The following is a 20,264-nucleotide window of genomic DNA, read 5'->3' on the forward strand; positions in this document are numbered from 1 at the left end:
GGAAAGCACACTAATGGGCCCACTCCACTGTCTCCTCTTTGGCCTGGGCTGCCTGGATCGCCTTCATTCATCTCTGGTGGGCCTGCTCCTCTGCCTCTTTGATGGCTTTCTTCTCTGGCATTCTGAGCTCTGCCATCTGCACCTGGTGCTCATACGCCTCCTTGTCTTTGCAGATCGGTAATTGGTCAGCTCTACCAGAGTGGCCCTCTCCTGTAGCGAAGTAAAGTCTGGCTGGTTTCCCAGCCCTGCGTCCTCTCTCTCCTTCTGCTCAAAATACTTCATGAGTGAGTTTTTCAGATCCTCTGCTAATTTCCCCTTGTGGGGTAAACCATATTTCTAACATAAGCTCCCAAGATGCTTTTTATCCACTGTGTCCAAGGATTCTAACTGGCTCATTTTCCCCTTTCTTTGTTCTATTTCTCTTAACCCAAAATAAACAGAAGAAAATAATAAACTTGTACTTTGCTCCCTTGCTTTTGAGTCTGTTACAATCTGTTATTGCAAGTGGTTGGAGCGTGAACCTCCATTCACAGATATTGGGGTGCAATTTCTGCAGTGACTACACCCCTATAATGTTCTTGGGATCACCCAGACCAGTAAGGTGTCGTCACCCCCTGCTTTTTAACTTAATGATATGCTGCTATGTCTCAACAGTAGCCAGCCAACAAAGATTAGGTCCCACCCTGCCTTCCACCAGCCTACTTAATTCTTGTAGGGTAACCTCAACAATCCCTTCTGGCCCCGAGTCCGCGCAGAACCGTCTCCCTGAGTTCTTAACTACCAGACACACAGACTTTTCCCCTCTGGTTCGTCACCCCTGAAGGTGTGAAACTTGCCCCCAATTATCAGTTCACTTTGGTACATACACGCCACACTGTGGCACAACAGAGACCTGCTTGAGGTAAAAATAAACAAAAACTTTATTTAATAGAAAAAACATAGATTCAAAGATAAAATAGGGAGGAAAAACAAACACATACAAGTTACACAGAAAACAAAGACGCAATCTCTGGCTTTACCCTTTTACATTAGGTCAATTCCCTTTTCTAACACAAGTTACCTATTGCCCCAGAACATTTTCCAAGTGTACCCTCTGTCCTAGAGGGGATCCCGTGCTTCACAGACAGCACCCTGCTTAGACTCTAGTCCTCTATTTCTGGATAGTCTGTACTCCAAATACCTTCCCTTTTAACTGCATTTGCAGGTTTGTTATTTTCCCCCACTTGTTCTCAGACTATGGAAATTCCTGGTTATACAGAGCACAGTTTTCCCAGCCATGGGTTTTCTTTTTAGTTTCAATATTTCCCATTAACTTTAATGGTCTGCCATTGGCTCTTTTGGGCTGGACAATGCTAGGTGTTTGGAGCCGGTGTCCTGTAAATACCTGGCCTGACCCTGCCAGATTGCCTCACCACATTACTGGGAGGTGATGCTGTAGTTACTATCGTTACAATTACAATTTGCGACACATATATACATGCATGCATTCAGAACCAGAACCTGTATACAAATCTCCTAATGACTATCAAGTTCAGGACATTACAAGATTTCATAAAAGATCTTACTTGACATGTTTTGTATACACAATAACATTGGCTACAACCATTTGATTCAAGTGCTTATTTTCTGGGTTTCAGACCCCGTTCTCCCCTCGGGGTGTCTGGACCTTGATTTTCTCTGTCTCTTTCTCTTGCCACACACATACACTTATATAATTCCTAGGAGGATAACTTTAGCAAAACAGGTTGAAATATCTCCTTTTAAAATAAGAACAGGGGAAACACACTGCAAGAAAATTGTCAGCATCCCCAGACTGACCACACCGGACAATTTACAATACAGTGTTGCTAATTTCTGCCTTCATTCTTAAACAGTAAGTAAAGTTTCTGGCCCTTCTGGCTGCAGAGAAAGCTTCAAAATGTAATCCCAGTGCATCCTAAAGGCTCAAAAAGAAGAGGCAAATAAAAATAACACCAAATCTATTATTTTTACATAATCTCAAGATTTTAAAGCCAATCTCATGATTTTTGGTGAGGCTGACTCCTGATTTTTGAACATTTGAGTTTGGAAACACTGGCAACATAAATGAGCGATCAAGATGAATGGATAATGACTTGCCAAATAAATTCTCTCTCTCACTGTAGACTTTAACAACAGAATACAAGAGGCATTAAGGTATTTTCTTTCAGTGGAACCCCCTTTGACTCAACCCATCTGATTGGCCTCAGAGGAGCCACTACCATGCAACATGTCAGGAATCTGTGCTTTCATAACTCAAGTTACTCGCTTAATTGATGTGTGTAATAAACTTCTGTAATTTTGAATTTTACATGCAAGTTTGTGCCAGTTCTGAAACAGCTTTACTTATACCGTCTGCTAAAAAAATTGAGTTTAAATTGCATTACTTAAACTTAGTAAAGGCTCCTCACTGAAGACTGGGAAGCTCCTCTGAATACTCTGTTTTGGGTTGGCATAATGACAATGGAACCTTCAGGTGTAGCAAAATTTTGTTGCACTATTTATAGCATTTACTATGCACTTTTGTTGCCTACATGTGCTGTAAGATTTTGTAGTAGAATGCATATAGACACTTTATCCATGTGTAATACATATCAAATAATATATGCACACATTTATTTCCAGTCCTAACAATGGCTATTTAAATTATTGTAGAGGACATACCTTCTGTGTTTAAATTATAAGGTGTGCTCCAATCACTCCAGAATCCTGGACCATGAAGACTCTTGCACCGTACTTGAACTAAAGATGAAGAACCAGCCAGCATATTGCCTATGATGAGGGAGGTTTCTATGACAATCTCAACCACCTGTTAAATTAGATTAGAAGCCATTAACATTATTATTTTGCACCACTTCAGAAAAATGAGAGAAATCAAAGGAAAGAAGCTGTTTATTTTGAGGGTTAGTAGGACTGCTCAAAAGCATTCAACTTTATCACATCTAAATCAAGTAGGTTTAGAAGTTACATACGCCAGCAGAAAATAGCTACAGTATTTTGTTGTGTGCTGTTAAATAGATGCTGCTTTTCACTCCCGAGATAGCTGCATTGTGACAGTGGGAAAAGTGATTCGTTAATAGAACTATATACCACACACACATAGAAATCCTAGCTCCACTGAAGCCAATGGGAGCTTTGTGATTGACTTCAATGGGACCAGGATTTACCTGTTGACAGGGTTTAGTGGTCTGTAGGTGAAACCCATACTATGAAGGGGGCGGGTCTTTGTCCCTTTCTCGTGGCTGCTCCATATATGGGTTTATGAGTCTGCTACTGCTTCCAGCTAAGCAACTTAGTCCTTTTGCTCATTCAGCAAAGGCTAATAATTTCAGTGCTGCAGATCCTGAATTCAAAGTCTGCTGTTGACCCAAGCAGGTTTGGCGAAATGAGCACTACTAGCTGCCCTGAGATTGATTCTTCCCTCAAGTTTTGAGTGGACCACGGCCACTGTGGAATCTAGACAGACAGCTGCAGCAGAGTCTCCTTAAATACAACATTAGAATGATTTCATCTTCAATAAAAATAAATAAATAAAATACTACTAAAAGAACAAGTACACTCACCTGCCAGGCATTTTGAGTAGCGTTCCCAGAAAACTTCACTTCATACTGAAGCGGATATGGTGTTAGTACTGGGTTGGACCAACAGATCTTTAACTGTCCTTTGTCTGTCATTTCTAGTCGCAGGTTCAATGGAGGTTCAGGCTTTACTGTAAAAATATTAAAACCAAGCTTCTATTTTATGTTACAGTTACTGTCAAGGATTGCTGGCCGAGATGTTTGTATTCACCACCATTCAATCAGTGACCTCTCTCTCTTTTAAGTCTTGTCCTTAAGCTTTATGTTTTTAGAAGTTACTCTACTCTGATTTAAATATACTTACAGCAAATAATAGAAGCCTAAATTACTCTATAAACGGAATAGCCAGCAGTATTTTAGCAAACATGGTTAACTATTGGGTCATGTTGCAGAGATGACTGGTGCCTGCTGGGGGGAGGGGCACAATTTAAAGGTTCAGCCCCCCATCAGTTTGAGTCACACACACCCTTACCCTCAGTGGCCGCTCTCTGCAGCTCCAAGGTGTTAGCTCCAGTGGAGAGGCAGCAGCAAACAGCTGCTTTAACTCTGTGGGGAGAGGCAGCAGCAAATGCAGTGGCTATTCCTGCAGCTCCCAGCTATTTGCCGCTGCCTCTCCTCACGACCGCAGCTTCCAACTTGCCGGCTCCAGCAGCTGCCATGCAGGGAGCGGACCTGGCAGCATCATGTGACCGAGCGGAGCCAGCAAACCCTGGCAAAAATCTGGGGGAAAGATGATCTGGAGGTCTCAGGGCACGCCTGCTGGGGATCAGGGCTGAAGGCACAAGCCCCAGCAGACGTGCCCCAGCTCTCGAATTTCTGAAGATTGTCATATGCAGCTCGGAGGGTCAGTAAGTTCTGCCACTCCTGGTCTAGTAGTTGCCTTAAACCAGAATCAGCTTCTTGCTATCCAGGGTCCCAATTCTACAAAGCACTCAGACACACGCATAAATGTTTTGCTGAATGGGAGCCGGCTTGTAAAGTAGTCCCATCCATTCTACTATTACTAGGATTTTGGCTATGAAAGGTGGCCTTATAGGAGAGCTGAAATGAGGTGAAGGAAAATGAGGGCTTTGCAGGACTCTAACAGAGATAAAGAGGACATTCCAGAGGGAGGAAATGGACAACTACTTATGAATAATAATCATGCTGGGTAAAAAATCAAGAAGCTTGGATTCTACTTTTACCAGGTACTGAGTAAATTTACTTATCGCTGTTCAATGATGACTGTGGTTGGGTACATTTGTTAAGAAAACATTGAGGTTCTCTCACTCAGGATAAACACCTTTAATAAATGGTGTGGCATTATGCCCCATATTCTTTGTGGTAATATTATTATGATATGAGTATGGAATAATTATGATGTATTTTGCACAAGATAAGGCATGCAAGATATCATTGGAAAGGTTATGATTTACTGAATCTGATTATCCTACTTGTATGCATGTATCATTTTGGTATCTGAAATTAGGAGTATTGTCTATGCATCTATTACAAATGTGTTTACCCCTGGGGAACAGCCCCTAGACAGAATGCAATCAGTCTAGATGGCTGGCTGGGAAGGGCCATTGGAGAAAACAATAGGTCTTTGAAGATGCTAATCTCCCACCGGAAAGCCTTCCAAAGGATGCTACTAACAGCCTCCGAGTTATGGCTGCTATGGCCCTACAGAGACATATGACCAAGTCACTGGATACTGGACTCCATCTTGGAATACCAGTGTTTTCTCACTGACCGGGCATGGGAACAAACTGGGAGACAAAGGGTTCCCGCCATATGTAAAAGCTATTTAAGGCAGGGGAGTGACATAATCATTGTTTGTTCTTCACTGACTCCCCGCCCAAGAAAGAAGCCTGCTGGAAACACCTGAGAAACAAAAGACTGAACCAGGGGAGATGGGCTGAACTCAGGGTAGAGGGTTTTCTAGCCTGTAAAAGGAATATCTAGAGTTTTAAACTGCAAGTAAGAGCAGCTTGCTTTCAAGAATCTCGGCAATCTGCCTAAAACAAAATTTGGGGTGAGAATTTGTTATTTATATCCAATTTCTTTAGTACATTGATCTTAGATTGCGTGTTTGTTTTATTTGCTATCCCTTATAAGAACTTAAAAATCTAACCTTTGTAGTTAATAAACTTATTTTTGTTTGGTCTAAAACCAGTGTATGGAAATCATACTTGGGGCCGAAAGCTATGTATATTCCTCTTCACATTGAGGGAGGGGGCAAATTTCATGAGCTTACGCTGTACAGATCTCTGTGCAGTGCAAGACAGTATAATTTTGGGTTTGCCCTCTAGAGAGGGGGTGTGCACAGGGCAGTTCCTTAGCTGAGCCTTCCCATGCAGAGCTGATTTCAGCGTCTGGGTGTTTCTGCACCTGGGTGTGTCCCTACCTGGATGTGTGCTGATAAAGTGCAGTCTGAAGCCTGGGCAGGCTGCACAGCGGCACAGTGTAAAGGGAACCCAGGCTGGTGGGTCAGGCGGGCTCAGTGGTACCTCAGTTTCAGGCGGCACATCGGGGGGAACCCATCACAAATGGTATTTTTCAGTTTAGAGTAAACAGCCAAGCATGTGTCTGTAACCTGGAAATGAGGAACTTCTGAGTTTTGTAGTCAGTGCTTCAGAAGGCCATATTAAAGGCAATACTGCATCCTGCAATTCAATCTGCATGCGCAGACCCCCTGAGCCCACATGCAGCCTCTTTGATTTTAATGGAGCTCTGGTCAAAAACAGGAGTCCACCTGCATGCATCAGATTACAGACTTGGGTCCTTAAATACAAGGGTGTCATTTTCTGATCTGCTTATGCTACAAGTGGTCTCACTGAAATCAATAGGAGTATTCAAGGAGTAAGGAACTACTTAGCTCTGATGACATTATCAGTACCTAGCCCAAATGTATCAATATTTGAGTCAGTGTAAACTAAACAGTTAGGGCCAAATTTCGCGGTGTGTGTGTGGCGGCTCTAATTCAGTCCACACTTTGACTAGCTTCAATGGAGACGGGCAAGAGCGAAGGATTCAGGATGTGGTCCATTGCTTTTAAAAACTTTATTCTGCCATTTTGATGACAATTTCTTTATGGTAGTACAGAAGCCCTCTTTTTAAAAGACTGAACATTACCATATTGTAATCTAAGTGGTTGCATGGGTAGACAATGTTTTCTCATGTGGTTGCCATGTATTCCGTTGCTATGGCTTGTGTGTGCAAAGCAAACAACTCACGTAGCCAATATTCATCTTTTTATTTTAAAACTCATTATTCCTTTTATCAAGCTCACTAATGGCAGGACATATTAAAAATTATACATTTAAAAATGACCTTCTGACCTTACTTATTGCTTAGAACATATTTCATGAATTATATCTGTGGTCACCTTTAATATTGGCAGATGCAGCTGTGAAACTTAAATTGATCCTGTTGACATAATTCAAATGAAATCAGTATGTAATCATCAATATAATCACCTCATCTCCAAAAATATTAATTTCATTTGCAACTAAGATGAAGTGTTCATCCAAAAGGTTTTTAATTCTGCTTTCCAAAAAGTAACATTAACAAGAACAAACAAACAAACAGTTTTTCATTATAGCTAAAAATGTCCCAACTAGTCAGAAAATATTTATCAACCATTAATTATGCAGACTGGATGGCAACAAAGTAACATCAAATGTATCTGTCATCTTATTTCACTGAGCTGATGGGCTGGAGAAATAGCAGAAATAAATCTTTCACTTTTAAAAATGCGGAAGTTGTACCTTTAATGAAGGAAGTGTCAAAATGAGCGTGAGAGAATATATGCAAATACTGCTGATGAGAATTTGCAGGTTTATTTTTAAAGCAAATAGCAAAAAGTTTATTTTCTGTTACAAATAAGGTAATAATTATGAACAAGACCATTGCTCTCCACATACTGATCTACTTTCCTGCATTCAAAGTGAATGCTCAGGTGCCCCAAGACATTGTTCCTCCTTCTACCTAGATTTGCACTGAAGAAGGGCGGAGACTAGGAAGGCTGGGGGGGGGGGGGGGAGGGAGAGAGAGGGAGATACACATCAGCCTGCAGAAGTTACCCTGAAGAATTAACATAGCTACAGCTGAAGTCCTTGCAAAAACTGACTAGTCACAAAATAAGGACTTCCTGTTATTGCTTTCTATAAAAAAGGTGTACAATAAATTGAAAACTTACCAATATTTATGGGTCTGACCGACATTAAAGGTGACTGAAGAAGTGTTACCCCATTTATGATGTTTAACCATGTAATATAAGTGTAGTTGAGTTTCAGTGAAGGTATGTGACATTCGTACTTGTCAGACCCATTGCTGTTGCAGGGAGTAACCATGAAATTGCCTTTTAGAGAACCTGTAGACATGTCTTCCAATGACAACTCTGATCTATATTGGAAAAAAAAATAGATCAATATTTAAAAAGCATCATGTCCTGGACAATCTTCTGCATATTCGATTACTTTGGATTAAACAGTAGAAATAGTACTGCAAACAGCAAAGCACAGGAGACGGATCAGTCTGTGTGCATTTTCTTCAGCTGTACCTTTGGGGGCAGAGAAGGAGCCTAATGAAAGATATTTCTGAGGCCTGATCCAAGAATATCAGAATTGCCAGACTGGGTCAGACCATCTACTCCAGTATCCTGTCTCTGACATTGGCCAGAACCAGCTGCATCAGAGGAAGGTTTAAGAAACCCTCCATTTGGCAGCTGTGGGATAATCTGTCACTCATGAAGGTCTCATCTCAATCCCTAATAGTCAGATGCTGATTAAACATGAATTTTTATATCTCTTCCAAAATTTATTGTTAAGTGTTATAATAATAAAAAAATCCTGAAGTTATTCAGGCAAAACCAGAATTTTTTGTGCGCAACAAGCTGCAGAATTTGGTCCATGCTTAGGATATGTTTCTAAATTACTTATCAACTACACACGATTATAACTGATAAATATTGTATATACAAATCACAAAGAATGTACTCTAAAAATCTAACGTTACGTGATTACTTCCAAGATGATGAAGCATTGTTTACTTTGAAGGCATACCATGTTTATTTCTTAGATAATTTGACTTTTTCTTAGCAAAGCAAATCTCATTTAATCCCAGGCATTACTAGTACTATTGCTTTGGACTGGCTCGTGGAAAGTATTTAGTAACTAACTCTTTAGTATTCTGTTTTGTTTCTTTCTAAACTGAAGTGCAGCCCAAGAGACTACTTCTGGCTGAACTCTCCAGATTTGTTTTCATGAATGTTTCACATGTTGGAATACTTTCCTTTAGAGATTAGCATACAAATGAAGATAGTTTTATTACAAAAATATATGGTTTAATAAAACCTTCCAACATTTTCAACAGAAAGCACTTGATCTGCTAACAAGAAATAAAGATGTTTATTTAACAAAAATAGTTGGATCAATTTTTCCAGTGTTGGAAGAACACATTTATGCTTTCAGAATTTTTTTTAAAGGAAACATATGCAGTATTTAGGGCATATAGAAATATATCAGCTGTACAATATATTACTGTTGATATGAAGTCTTATGGTGCATACAAATGGAGATGTGTGCTGTCACACTGCATTTTAGGTCAAAACTCATTCAATTCTTACTAGTACCTGATTCAGACAGGCATTATATCACACTTCTAAAGCATATGTAACAATGTTACTTGGGTCACTTTCAAGAAATGGCATCAAGACAACTCATTTTACAAACTTGAGAGGGCAGTGACTATATCTAATGTACACATCACTACACAGGCCCTCGATACATACATTTACACACACACACACACACACTCACACACACACACACAAGTTGCACTTAAAACACCTAATTCTCCACTCCCTTGCATGTTACATTCATGGAACCCTAATAACTGCAATTTACACTAGTGCTACACAGGGGAAATCAGCCCAAAGGTTTCTTCCATTTTGAGCAATATCAGCAGTATTCCTATGTTAAGTGTAGGAAATCTCTCTGAAACAGAGTATCTTTTAAAATGGAAGAAACTTTAGAAGTGAACCACTGCATACATTGAGTGGTAGACAGAATGCATGACTGTCTAGTCCAATTATTTTAATGGCATGACGAGTAACAAAGCCACAGGTGAGTTATACAATTCACCACAAATGAGTGCCTTTCTATGACCTCCAGCATATCAGCAGTGAACACAGGGCCCTGAGAGCAAGGGTGAAGAAGTGATGTCTCTACACAAATGCGATAAGTATAGGAATAAACAGGAAGAACTGGCAGTATTAGCCATAAGCTAAATTCTGACTTATTTGACAACACTGCATGACCAGGATATTTGTATAGAGGAATATAACTTGTTCCGGAAAGACAGGGTAGGAAAAAAGGATGTGCTGTTGCCTTATACATCGAGAATATATACACTTGTTCTGAAGTCCAGAAAGAGGTGAGAGGCAGACCCATTGAAAGTCCCTGGGTGAAAATAAAGGGGGAAAAAACTGGGATGATGTCATGCTAAAGGTCTACTATAGAACACCAAATCAGGAGAGGAAGGTAGATGAGGCATTATTAGAACAGAAATATCCAAAACACAAGACACGGTTGTAATGGGGACACTTATTACTCAGATATCTGTTGGAAATTTCCTCCACCTTCTGAAACAAGAAATTGTTCCCCAGTACATTCCAAGAACTAGTTGAACATATTGAGTTTGCTATTTTACTTTTCCAAGGGGGCAGCCATTTTAGACCTGATTCTGAACAAGAGGGAGGAATTGGTTGTGAATCTGAAGGTTAATGGCAATGTGGGTGAAAGTGACCTTGAAATGATGATTTCAGGATTCTAAGGAAAAGGAAGTCAGAGCAGTAGAATAAGAACAATGAACTTCAAAAAAGCAGACCCTCAGAAACAGAGAACTAGTAGGTAAGATCCCATTGGAAGAAAATCCAAGGAAAAAGGGAGTTCAGGAGAGCTGGCAATGTCTTGAGACAATATTAAAGGCATAATAGCAAACTATCCTGATGTGAAGGAAAGATAGGAAGAATAGTAAGAGGCCATATGGCTCTATCGGAGTGCTTTAATTACCTGAAAATCAAAAGTTAACCCTACAAAGAGTGGAAAAATGGACAAATTCATAAGGACAAGTACAAAAAAATAGCACAAGCATGTAGAGACAAAAACAGAAAGGGTAAGATACAAAATGAGTTCCACCTAGCAGGGGAAAGGCAATAAGAAGAGGTTCTATAAATATGTTAGGAGCAAGAGAAAGTACAGACCCACTACTTAGCAGGGAAGGAGAGCTAACCAGAGATGGCATCAAGAAGGCAGAGGCATTTAATGCCTATTTTGCTATAATCTCCACTAAAAATGGTTAATTGTGACCAGATAGTTAACACAATAATATTAACATCAAGGAGGAGGGAACACAAGCCAGAATAGGGAAAAGAACAGATTCAAAAAATATTTAGAGAAATTAGATGTATTCAAGTCAGCAGAGCCTGAAGAAATTGATCCTAAGGTATTAAAGGAACTAGGCTGGTGCAATCTCAGAACCAGAAGTTGGGAATGGGCAACAGAGAATGGATCACTTGATGGTTACCTGTTCTGTTCATTCCCTCTGAAGCACCTGGCATTGGCCACTGTTGGAAGACAGGATACTAGGCTAGATGGACCTTTGGTCTGACCCAGTATGGCCGTTCTTATGTTCAGAGTGTTCAAAGAACAGCTATGGCCTGGAGCCAACAGCAAAGTAGAAACCCAAGTGCTGTGTTGCCGACCTGCTGATGAAGAGTAGCATGGAGGGAGACTAAGCAAGGTTCAGCCCTTTACAATCTGGATGACTTGGATAATGGTGCAGGAGAGAGTAAAATGCTTTACAAAATTTGTGGAGGACACCACCCTGGGAGAGATTGCAAAACAACCTTGACAAATTGGAGAATTGATCTGAATTCAACAAGATTAAATTTGATAAAGACAAGTTCAAAGTACTTCACTTAGGAAATAAATATAAATAAACATATGGAGATATACCTATCTCATAGAACTGGAAGGGACCCTGTAAGGTCATCAAGTCCAACCCCCTGCCTTCACTAGCAAGACCAAATACTGACTTTTTGCCCCAGATCCCTAAGTGGTACCCTCAAGGATTGAACTCACAACCCTGGGTTTAGTAGGCCAATGCTCAAACCACTGAGCTATCCCTCCCTTTGAAAAGTCAAATACACAACTACAAAATGGAGAATAACTGGCAAGGCGGAAGAGGATCTGGGCGTTATAGTGGATCATAAATCGAATGAGTCAACAATGTGATACATATGACACTCTTTTCATTATGTCCCAGAATATTAGTCTTTTTTGCAACTGTAAGACATGGGAGATAACTGTCCCTTTCTACTTGGCTCTGATGAGGCCTCACCTGGAGTACCTTGCCCAGTTCTGGGTTCCATTCTTTAGGAAAGATGTGGACAACTGGAGAAAGTTCAAAGGAAAGCAACAAAAGTGATAAAAGATTTAGAAAAGCTGATCTCTGAGGAAAAATTAAAAAACTGGGCATGTTTAGTCTTGGGAAAAGATGACTAAGGGGGAACCTGATTACATATTTGAAGACTGTTAAGAGGACGGTGATAATTTATTTTCCATATCCACAAAAAGTAATTGACTCAATCCATAGCAAGGGAGATTTAGGTTAGATATTAGGAAAAACTAACTATACGAAGAATTAAAATCTGGAATAGGCTTCCAAGGGAGGTTGTGGAATCCCTATGATTGGATGTTTTCAAGAACAAGTTAGACAAACACCTGTCTGGGATAGTCTAGGTTTTCCTGGTCCTGCCTCAGCACAGGGGAGCTGGACTAGAGGACCTCTCAAGGTCACTTCCAGCCCTCCATTTTTAAGATTTTATGAAAGCTACAGGGTTAAATAGAGTTCTCCTTCCAAGGAAGTTGTACCATAAAAGGTAGAGGCAGCTCTCTGACAATGATTTCATCTCCATCTTGGCAGCCCTCTTGTTACTAGCATCTTTTCTGCAGTATATTTTCAGAGTCCTATTTGACTGACGTCTATTCTTCAGACCTGCTCTGTAATGGACAGCATGACGCACTTTTTGTTCATGATGTCAGACCAAGCCTGTAATACTTGGGGATGGGTGAATCAAAAATCTTTTTTTAATGCTGAAACACTTGAGCTGTCAAAGGCCATATGTGAACCATTGAGGAGCCTATAACAAAACAAGGCCATTATTTTCATTGCTTGTATGGCCTAAATATGAGAATATTGGCACTTGTTTCTGAATTGAGGCCTCCCAGAGAGAAACAAATGCCATGAAAACATACTTTTAAAACTGGGACTGTTTTCAAACTATTCTGGCCTGCATGTGAAAGGCAGTGAGCCAACAGGGGAAGCTACCCTTTTACCAAAACATGCAACAAACAAGTCAGTTATTCCTTCAGACCATCAGGCTTTGCTAAAGAAAACTATAATTGACCTTCACTCCTGGGAGAAAAAAAAAATACTACCACCACATGAGGAATGTTAAATAAGTTTGCTCTATAATAGCAAAAACAATAGCAAAAATACTACTGATAGTCTTTGGAGAGGAGAATGAATGCATTAGCAGTAAGTAAGTCGATAATTTGGAGGAGATGTGTAAATCAACTTACTCAGGGAATCTGGAGTAAAAAGCTGACAAATTTCTTTCAGGGTAAGAATTACAGTAATTTTTTTGAAGTGCCAGAGAAAATGATACTGAAGAGAGCAGAACATACAGAGACCTCAAACTTAGGTAATGGTGCAGCTCAAGGCAGTTGTTAACACACTGCTAAATTTCCCAGACAGGGAAGAGCTTCGTCTAGAAACTGGAATAAAACTTTAGATCCTTGCAAAAAATCAGAAAATCCTTGTTTTCCTGCACTGCAGGATGAATCTGCAAAAGGATGCAAAATGCTTTTGTACTTTGCAAAACTAAGAGGGGGAAAAAACAGAAAACAGAAGTCTCATCTTTCTAGCCTCTCTCAAAGCTCCACAGGATACTCCATAGGCTGTCAGGTCTTCTTGGCCCCTTTGAGAGTTTCTACTGCAGATTCCTCTGGCCTCCCCCCCACCCACCCCCAAAAAAATCAGTTCATCAAGCACTTTAAGCCTTCTGAATCTCTCTTGTTTTTTCTGGGGTGCTCCAGTATGTGTCTCCTTGCTCCCACTGTGTCTTGATGTCTTTGCAGCTCTTCTCACCTCATTTTCTACCTCTTATGTGTCTCATCACTTTCACTAACAAGGTGTAAGAGAGTTGTTGATTTTTCTCCTCTTTCAGATGTGGAAGCACACCCCTATCACAAAGCAGTGCTGTGCTTGTGCACCCATTTCACGGATGGTTTTTTTCAGAGAGGCACGGCTAGCAGAGAACTCTCGATTACTGGCAGAAATAGGACATTTCTTCTCAAAGATATAAGATGGTCTATCTGTAGACTACTACTACAGGCTGATCCCAGAATACTTCACAAGCTATTAGAATACACCACCACTGACACGCACCCATCTGTGGGTGGTAAGAGAGAGCCTAACAGCACACAGTATGCAACATGGCAGCAGCAGGAGACCAAATTTTAGCCCTGAGCACCAGGGAAAACCTTCTATTCTTAAAAAGGGGACGGGAGTGTCATGAGGCCTTTAGTCATCCAGGGCCTCTGTTTTTAAGCTCTTATTTGAAAAATGCACAGAGTGAATTTATAGTTCTGAACATATCTGCCTTGGTGAGCTTTTTCAGCTCAGCTGGGATTTGAATCTGTGTTTCCAGGGGGGCTAGGCATGCCTAGTCTACTCAACTATCCCCATCAGCTAAGATTTTTCTATTTAGTGATGAACCCTGGTTGGAAAAGAACAAAAGTGGGAACTATTTTTAGATGTAATGGTACTTGAGACACAGAAAGCACAGAGTCAAGTATCAGAGAGGTAGCTGTGTTAGTCTGGATCTGTAAAAAGCGACAAAGAGTCCTGTGGCACCTTATAGACTAACAGATGTTTTGGAGCATAAGCTTTTGTGGGTCTATTTGATCTATTTATAATATAGTATCCATATGAGACCCAATTAATAGTCAGATCCCACTAGGATGTAATAAGAGACAGTCTCTACACCAAAGAGCTTACAATCTAAACAGATACAACAAGGGGTGGGAGGGAAGTGCTATTATCCCCATTTTACAGATGGGGAACTGAGGCACAGAGAGATTAAAGGATTTGCCCAACATCACATAGGAAGTCTGTGGTAGAGAAAGGAACTGAACCCAGAACTTCTGAGTCCAAGTCTATTAGCCACAAGACCATCCTTCCTCTCCATTGTTAGTGGAGACTCCCCTACCTCAAGGTAATATGGAGAGCAGAAGCAGGTGGACTTCCAGATGAGAACATGGTTCCTTACATGAGTACCAACTGTCTGAAAATATTAAATGAAAAGGGAACGCAGAAACTCAAAAGTGCATAAGAGATGTATGCCATTCAATCCAGCAGTAGCCTATAGAGATCAGTGTGCTCTTGAAGTGTAGCCTAACGTTCACATTTAAATCACTGATTTATTCATTTAGTTTCAATATATTAAAAAGAGATACCAAAGCTCTAGGTGATGAACATATTTTACCCTCCAAAAGCGTGTTTGGAACAGTGGTGACTTCTTTTGTGTCTGTAAGAGGGCTACAGAGTGGTTAACTCTGTAAGATGCATCAAAAATTCTAGTTTTTATATTAGGTATGGTATTAAAAATGACAAAGAAGAATAAATGTCTTAAGGAAAGAATATGATAAAAGGCAAAAACACAAGCAGGCAGAGCTAAAAATCAAGCATTCAACCTTAAAAAATGATGGGTCGCATATTGATTGAGGACGCCTTTGACTTAGTTAAAATAAAATAAGCAGTTTAATAAATATGAGAAAAGGACAGAAAGGACAGGAAATACCCTGTGTTAACCATTCAAGCCCTGAACATATACCTGACTGATATTTTTAGACCACATTTTGATAGGACTGTATGGAATTAAGAACAAATGGGCATGTAGTATATTATCCACTTGTACTGACTAATGCTATAACTGTGTTTCAGATCACAAATACTATTGTAAGACAACAAACCCATAGGACCTTTACTGGTGTTTTAGGATATCCTTATAAATGGGAAGCTTCCGATATATTTTACTTACAGAACATATAAAAGATTAATCTTAAATTCTCCATTCAAGTACGACTTCTTGTTAGACAATTTCAGGATACAAACGAACTGTTCTAGGTCTCCTTTAGTCCAACATTGAATGTTCCAGCTTAAATCTAAATTTAAAAAGGTAAACATTTTCTGAACCACATTGAAACCAAAGACATTTAAAGAAATAAAATAAAATTTACCAGTAAGTCTTAGAATCATAGAATATCAGGGTTGGAAGGGACCTCAGGAGGTCGTTTAGTCCAACCCCCTGCTCAAAGCAGGACCAATCCCCAGACAGATTTTACCCCAGTTCCCTAAATGGCCCCCTCAAGGATTGAACTCACAACCCTGCATTTAGCAGGCCAATGCTCAAACCACTGAGCTATCCCCTAGTATGGAAAAAGATTTAGGCTCCGAAATCCAATGCCTAATGCAAATTTAAAACCCAGATTTTTAAAGGTATTTTGTGATCTGGTAGTCTCTTACTATAGAGAATGTACAGAGCTGAACATAAAATTCATGTAAATTATAATCACACAGATTTGTTTAAATAATAAAATTTCTTACTTGAAACTAGTGACAATTTTTAGTGGAGGGGGAGGGAGCAAATGGGCTGTGTTAAGTTTCTGATATTCTTTAATCTTTTTGCTACAGTTCATGACTACAACTTCTATGCAGCATTAGAAAGCAATACAATTATTCGGATTACTTCTTGAAAAGACTACCTGACATATGAGGCAGTGCTAGAAATACAGGGTAAAATCCTGACCATACTTAAGACAATGGGACTTTTGGCATGGCCTTCAGTAGGATCAAGATTTCACACAAAGATATTGACTTTTTTCCCCACCAGGTACATTGTGCGCCGGGGGCGGGAGGAATAACCAACCACATTTCAAATGACAGGATGCAAGATAAAGTCACTGTGAATGATGGAGGTGGGGACAAGCGTTGCTCTCTCAAGCTAAAAATCCATTAAAAATGTCTACATCCTTATCTACAATATATATTTTTTTTCAACATTCCTCTGACGACCTAATTCTACCATGATGCTCACAAGGAGTTAGCTGACTAATAAGTGGTAAAGGTAAGGGGGAGGGGGCAACTGAGGATAGTTACCTATATGGCTAACAAAATGGATTTATATTATTAAGATGTGGCCATTCACCACTTCTACCTCCTTATTTGCATGTTGTTCCCCTTTCCCTTACCTTTTGTCTGCCTTTCTACATGGCAACCTCTCCAGGACAGGAATTTTGCCTTCATTTATGTTTGTACAGTACCCCGCACAATCCAGGCACAAATGGAAACAAATAATAGTATTAGGAAAATATTTGAAAAACAAAAGAAAACGTGATGTCCGTTACTAAGTCACTTTAAAGAACTACAGTACAAACCTACCTGTTTGCTGAGGAGCTAAGCTACTTATTTCTGAGGACGTAAATTTTTTTGTTTCCATGCCTGCTGTGTACAAAGAACAATTTGCATGTGTTTCACCCCAAAGGCAACAGAGGAAACTCTCTTCAGCCACCAGCACCAGAGAGCTGGTTTCAGCAGTTCCATGCTCTCCGTGCAACCCAGGACCGCTCGCTACAACACCAGCAGTCAAAGGAATGACAGAAGTCTCATTCGGTGACATGCAAGGCAGCATAAAGCTCGACGCTGGAATCTGATGTACCATACAGTGAGCAACTGCCATTCGAATAAAATCTGGAAATACAAAGAAAGAAAGAAGGAAATGAGTTACACTACTTGGAACAATGAAAACAGAGCAGATGCTATTCTAAAGAAACAAGTGTGATTAGAAATATTGGACAAGAATCTCCAAGTGCCAATCACTTCTGAATTCGTATAGACTATTTTATTCAGTGAGGCTTCCAGAACTCACCCATGTGTCTCATACTTGACTGAAGTCACCCTGTTCTTTTTTCCAAAATAACTGCATTTTTTTAAAAAAAAACAAGATAGGCCAATACAAGAACTCTAGGGGGAAAAGTGTTCTCCTGGCTGAAATTGGTGTAAATTAATTAGAATCAAACATATTAAACACAGATTGAAGTCAAAGGAGCTGCACCAATTTAGCAGAGAATTTGGCCCTAGATGTGGGCACACAAAAACTCTTGGGTCTTAAAATCCAAACCCAGGTCCACATTTTGCAACTATCTGCTATATTTTTTACAACCTGGACACACCCAACTTTGGGATGTTCACAAGCTTGATATGTTAAATAATATAATATAAAGATATATTTTGTCCTCCTCGCTAATGGATATCATGTGAACACAGAAACTGCATTAAAAATGTTATTTGTAACTTTTTCTAAAGACATGCAAAAACAATCCTATTGTTCACAGCAACAATATAAAAAGCTCTATTCATAATATGTGAATTCCTGGTCCCACTGAAGTCATTGCGAGTTTTGCCATTGAGTTCAATGGGGCCAAGTCATTTAACATATCGGATGTCTTTTCTTCCCTCCCCACTCAATCAGAGGCATCTGATAGGTTTTGTTCATTGTTACAGAGTACATTGTAGTAGTTTTTAAATGCTTTCACAATACTTTTGTTTGTGTTGTTACACCAGAAAGATACTATTTACAATTGTTAAAACCCTAATTAATAGGGTTGCCAGGCCTCTGGTTTTCAACCAGAATACCTGGTCGAAAAGGGACCCTGGTGGCTCTGGTCAGCGCCACTAACCAGGCCACTAAAAGGCTGGTCGGCGGCACAGCAGGGCTAAGGCAGGCTCCCTGCTTGCCCTGGCTGTGCACAGCTCCTGGAAGCAGTGGCATGTCCAGCTCCTAGGCGCATAGGTAGCCATGGGGACTCCGTGTGCTGCCTCCGCCCCAAGCACCAGCTCTGCAGCTCCCATTGGCTGGGAACTGCAGCCAATGGGAGCTGCAGGGGCAGCGCACAGAGCCCCCGGCCCCTCCGCCTAGGAGCCGGACATGCCACTGCTTACAGAAGCCACCTGAAGCAAGCACTGTCTGGCTGGAGCCCGCACCCCAAATCCCCTCCCGCACCCCAACCCCCTGCCCCAGGTCGGAACCCCCCCCCCCCCCCCCGCCACACTACAAACCTCTTTGCCCCAGCCCTGAGCCTCCTCCCACACCCTAACTCCCTCCCAGAAACCACACATCAACCCGCTGCCCCAGCCTCAGCCCCCTCCCGCACTCAACCTCCCTCCCAGAGCCCACACCTCACACCCCCTCCCGCACACCGAACCCCTTGGCCCCAGCCCTGATCGCCCTCCTGCACCCAAACTCCCTCCCTGAGCCTGCACCCCGGATCCCCTCCTTCACCCCAACCCCCTGCCCCAGCCCGGAGCTCCTCCTGCATCTCTCACCTCTCATCCCCAGCCACAGCCCTCACCCCTTCCCACACCCCAACCTCCTGCCTCAGTCCAGAGCTTCTCCTGCATTTCACACCCCTCATCCCCAGCCTGACCCCCAGCCGGAGCCCTCACCCTTCCCACTCCCCAGCCCCCTGTCCCAGCCCAGAGGCCCCCCCCACACCCTGAACCCCTCATTTCTGGCCCCACCCCAGAGCCTGCACCTCCAGCCAGAGCCCTCACCCCCTCCCGCACCCCAACTCTCTGCTCCAGCCTGGTGAAAGAGAGTGAGGGTGGGGAAAAGCGAGCGACAGGGAGAGATGGAGTGAGCAGGGCGCAGGGCCTCAGGGAAGGGGCCTCTGGGCAGGGCTGTTCAGTTTTGTTCGATTAGAAAGTTGGCAACCCTACTAATTAACGTGTTTTACAATAATACATGGCCAGTTAGGTAAATAGGCCCAAAAGAAGCATTTTCTACAAAATGAGATCTAGTAAAAGGTGATATTTTCTATCAAAACTTAGAAGCCTTGAAAATAAAACCCTATACAATGTAGGAGTACACTTGTTACACTACATGGCTACTGTTCATAGATCAGAGCTTGAAGTGGGCTAATAATACTTCTGATAATGATAAATAGGCCTCTTTGAATTAAAATAGTTATTTTAGTTATTGAAATGCACGTAACTGATTTGTATGTGTCCTTGTTTTAGTGTAATGCCTAGAAAATGTATGAATATTTTAAACAGTTTATTACGTACAAATTCGTTCTTACTGAATGTCTTGCAAATAGACTCACAATAACAAAAACAAGAGAGAATTTGTGTCTTTTGCTTTCACAGGCACAATCTGATTTCAATTTATGTAAATATTTTAGCATAGTAAACCAATGCAAAGTGAAAAATAGGTTTCTAAGATGATTAAAAGTAAACTCATGTTATTACTTCTGTGTCTGAGATGTTCAATTTCTTTGGATATACACATTTTCTGATCAGCAGAACCCTCAATGGTATTTTCTCTTGTTTAACAAGGCAGAGTCTGTGCCTTGTTAAACATCAGCTTCATTAGGTTTCCTGGCTCCATGTAGAGGATTCAGTTGACTGAACAGAATATTAGTGCATAATCCGTGATGCGAAAACAAAATGAGGGACATGACTCCTATGGGGCAGGACATATAGCTAATATGCTACCCA

The 20,264-nt window shown here is 41.0% G+C and overlaps 1 protein-coding gene across 4 annotated transcripts in view; it reads right to left on the reverse strand.

The window, feature by feature from the left end:
- The window catches only part of LEPR (leptin receptor), a 60,440-nt gene that overhangs the window by 28,106 nt on the left and 12,070 nt on the right, over positions 1 to 20,264 (reverse strand). For 3 of the 4 annotated variants that reach the window (XM_054038568.1, XM_054038569.1, XM_054038571.1), the window contains 5 exons: positions 17,148 to 17,456; positions 15,748 to 15,871; positions 7,777 to 7,982; positions 3,582 to 3,727; positions 2,683 to 2,827 (listed from right to left, as the gene is read on the reverse strand). In XM_054038568.1, the coding sequence (XP_053894543.1) occupies positions 2,683 to 2,827; positions 3,582 to 3,727; positions 7,777 to 7,982; positions 15,748 to 15,871; positions 17,148 to 17,456 (930 nt within the window). Of the gene's footprint in view, positions 1 to 2,682; positions 2,828 to 3,581; positions 3,728 to 4,068; positions 4,127 to 7,776; positions 7,983 to 15,747; positions 15,872 to 17,147; positions 17,457 to 20,264 lie in introns of those variants that run through there. The other variant, XM_054038570.1, reaches the window with a different exon arrangement.

Source organism: Malaclemys terrapin, chromosome 8 (assembly GCF_027887155.1).
Source record: "Malaclemys terrapin pileata isolate rMalTer1 chromosome 8, rMalTer1.hap1, whole genome shotgun sequence".
In the NCBI taxonomy this organism is placed as follows: domain Eukaryota; kingdom Metazoa; phylum Chordata; order Testudines; family Emydidae; genus Malaclemys; species Malaclemys terrapin.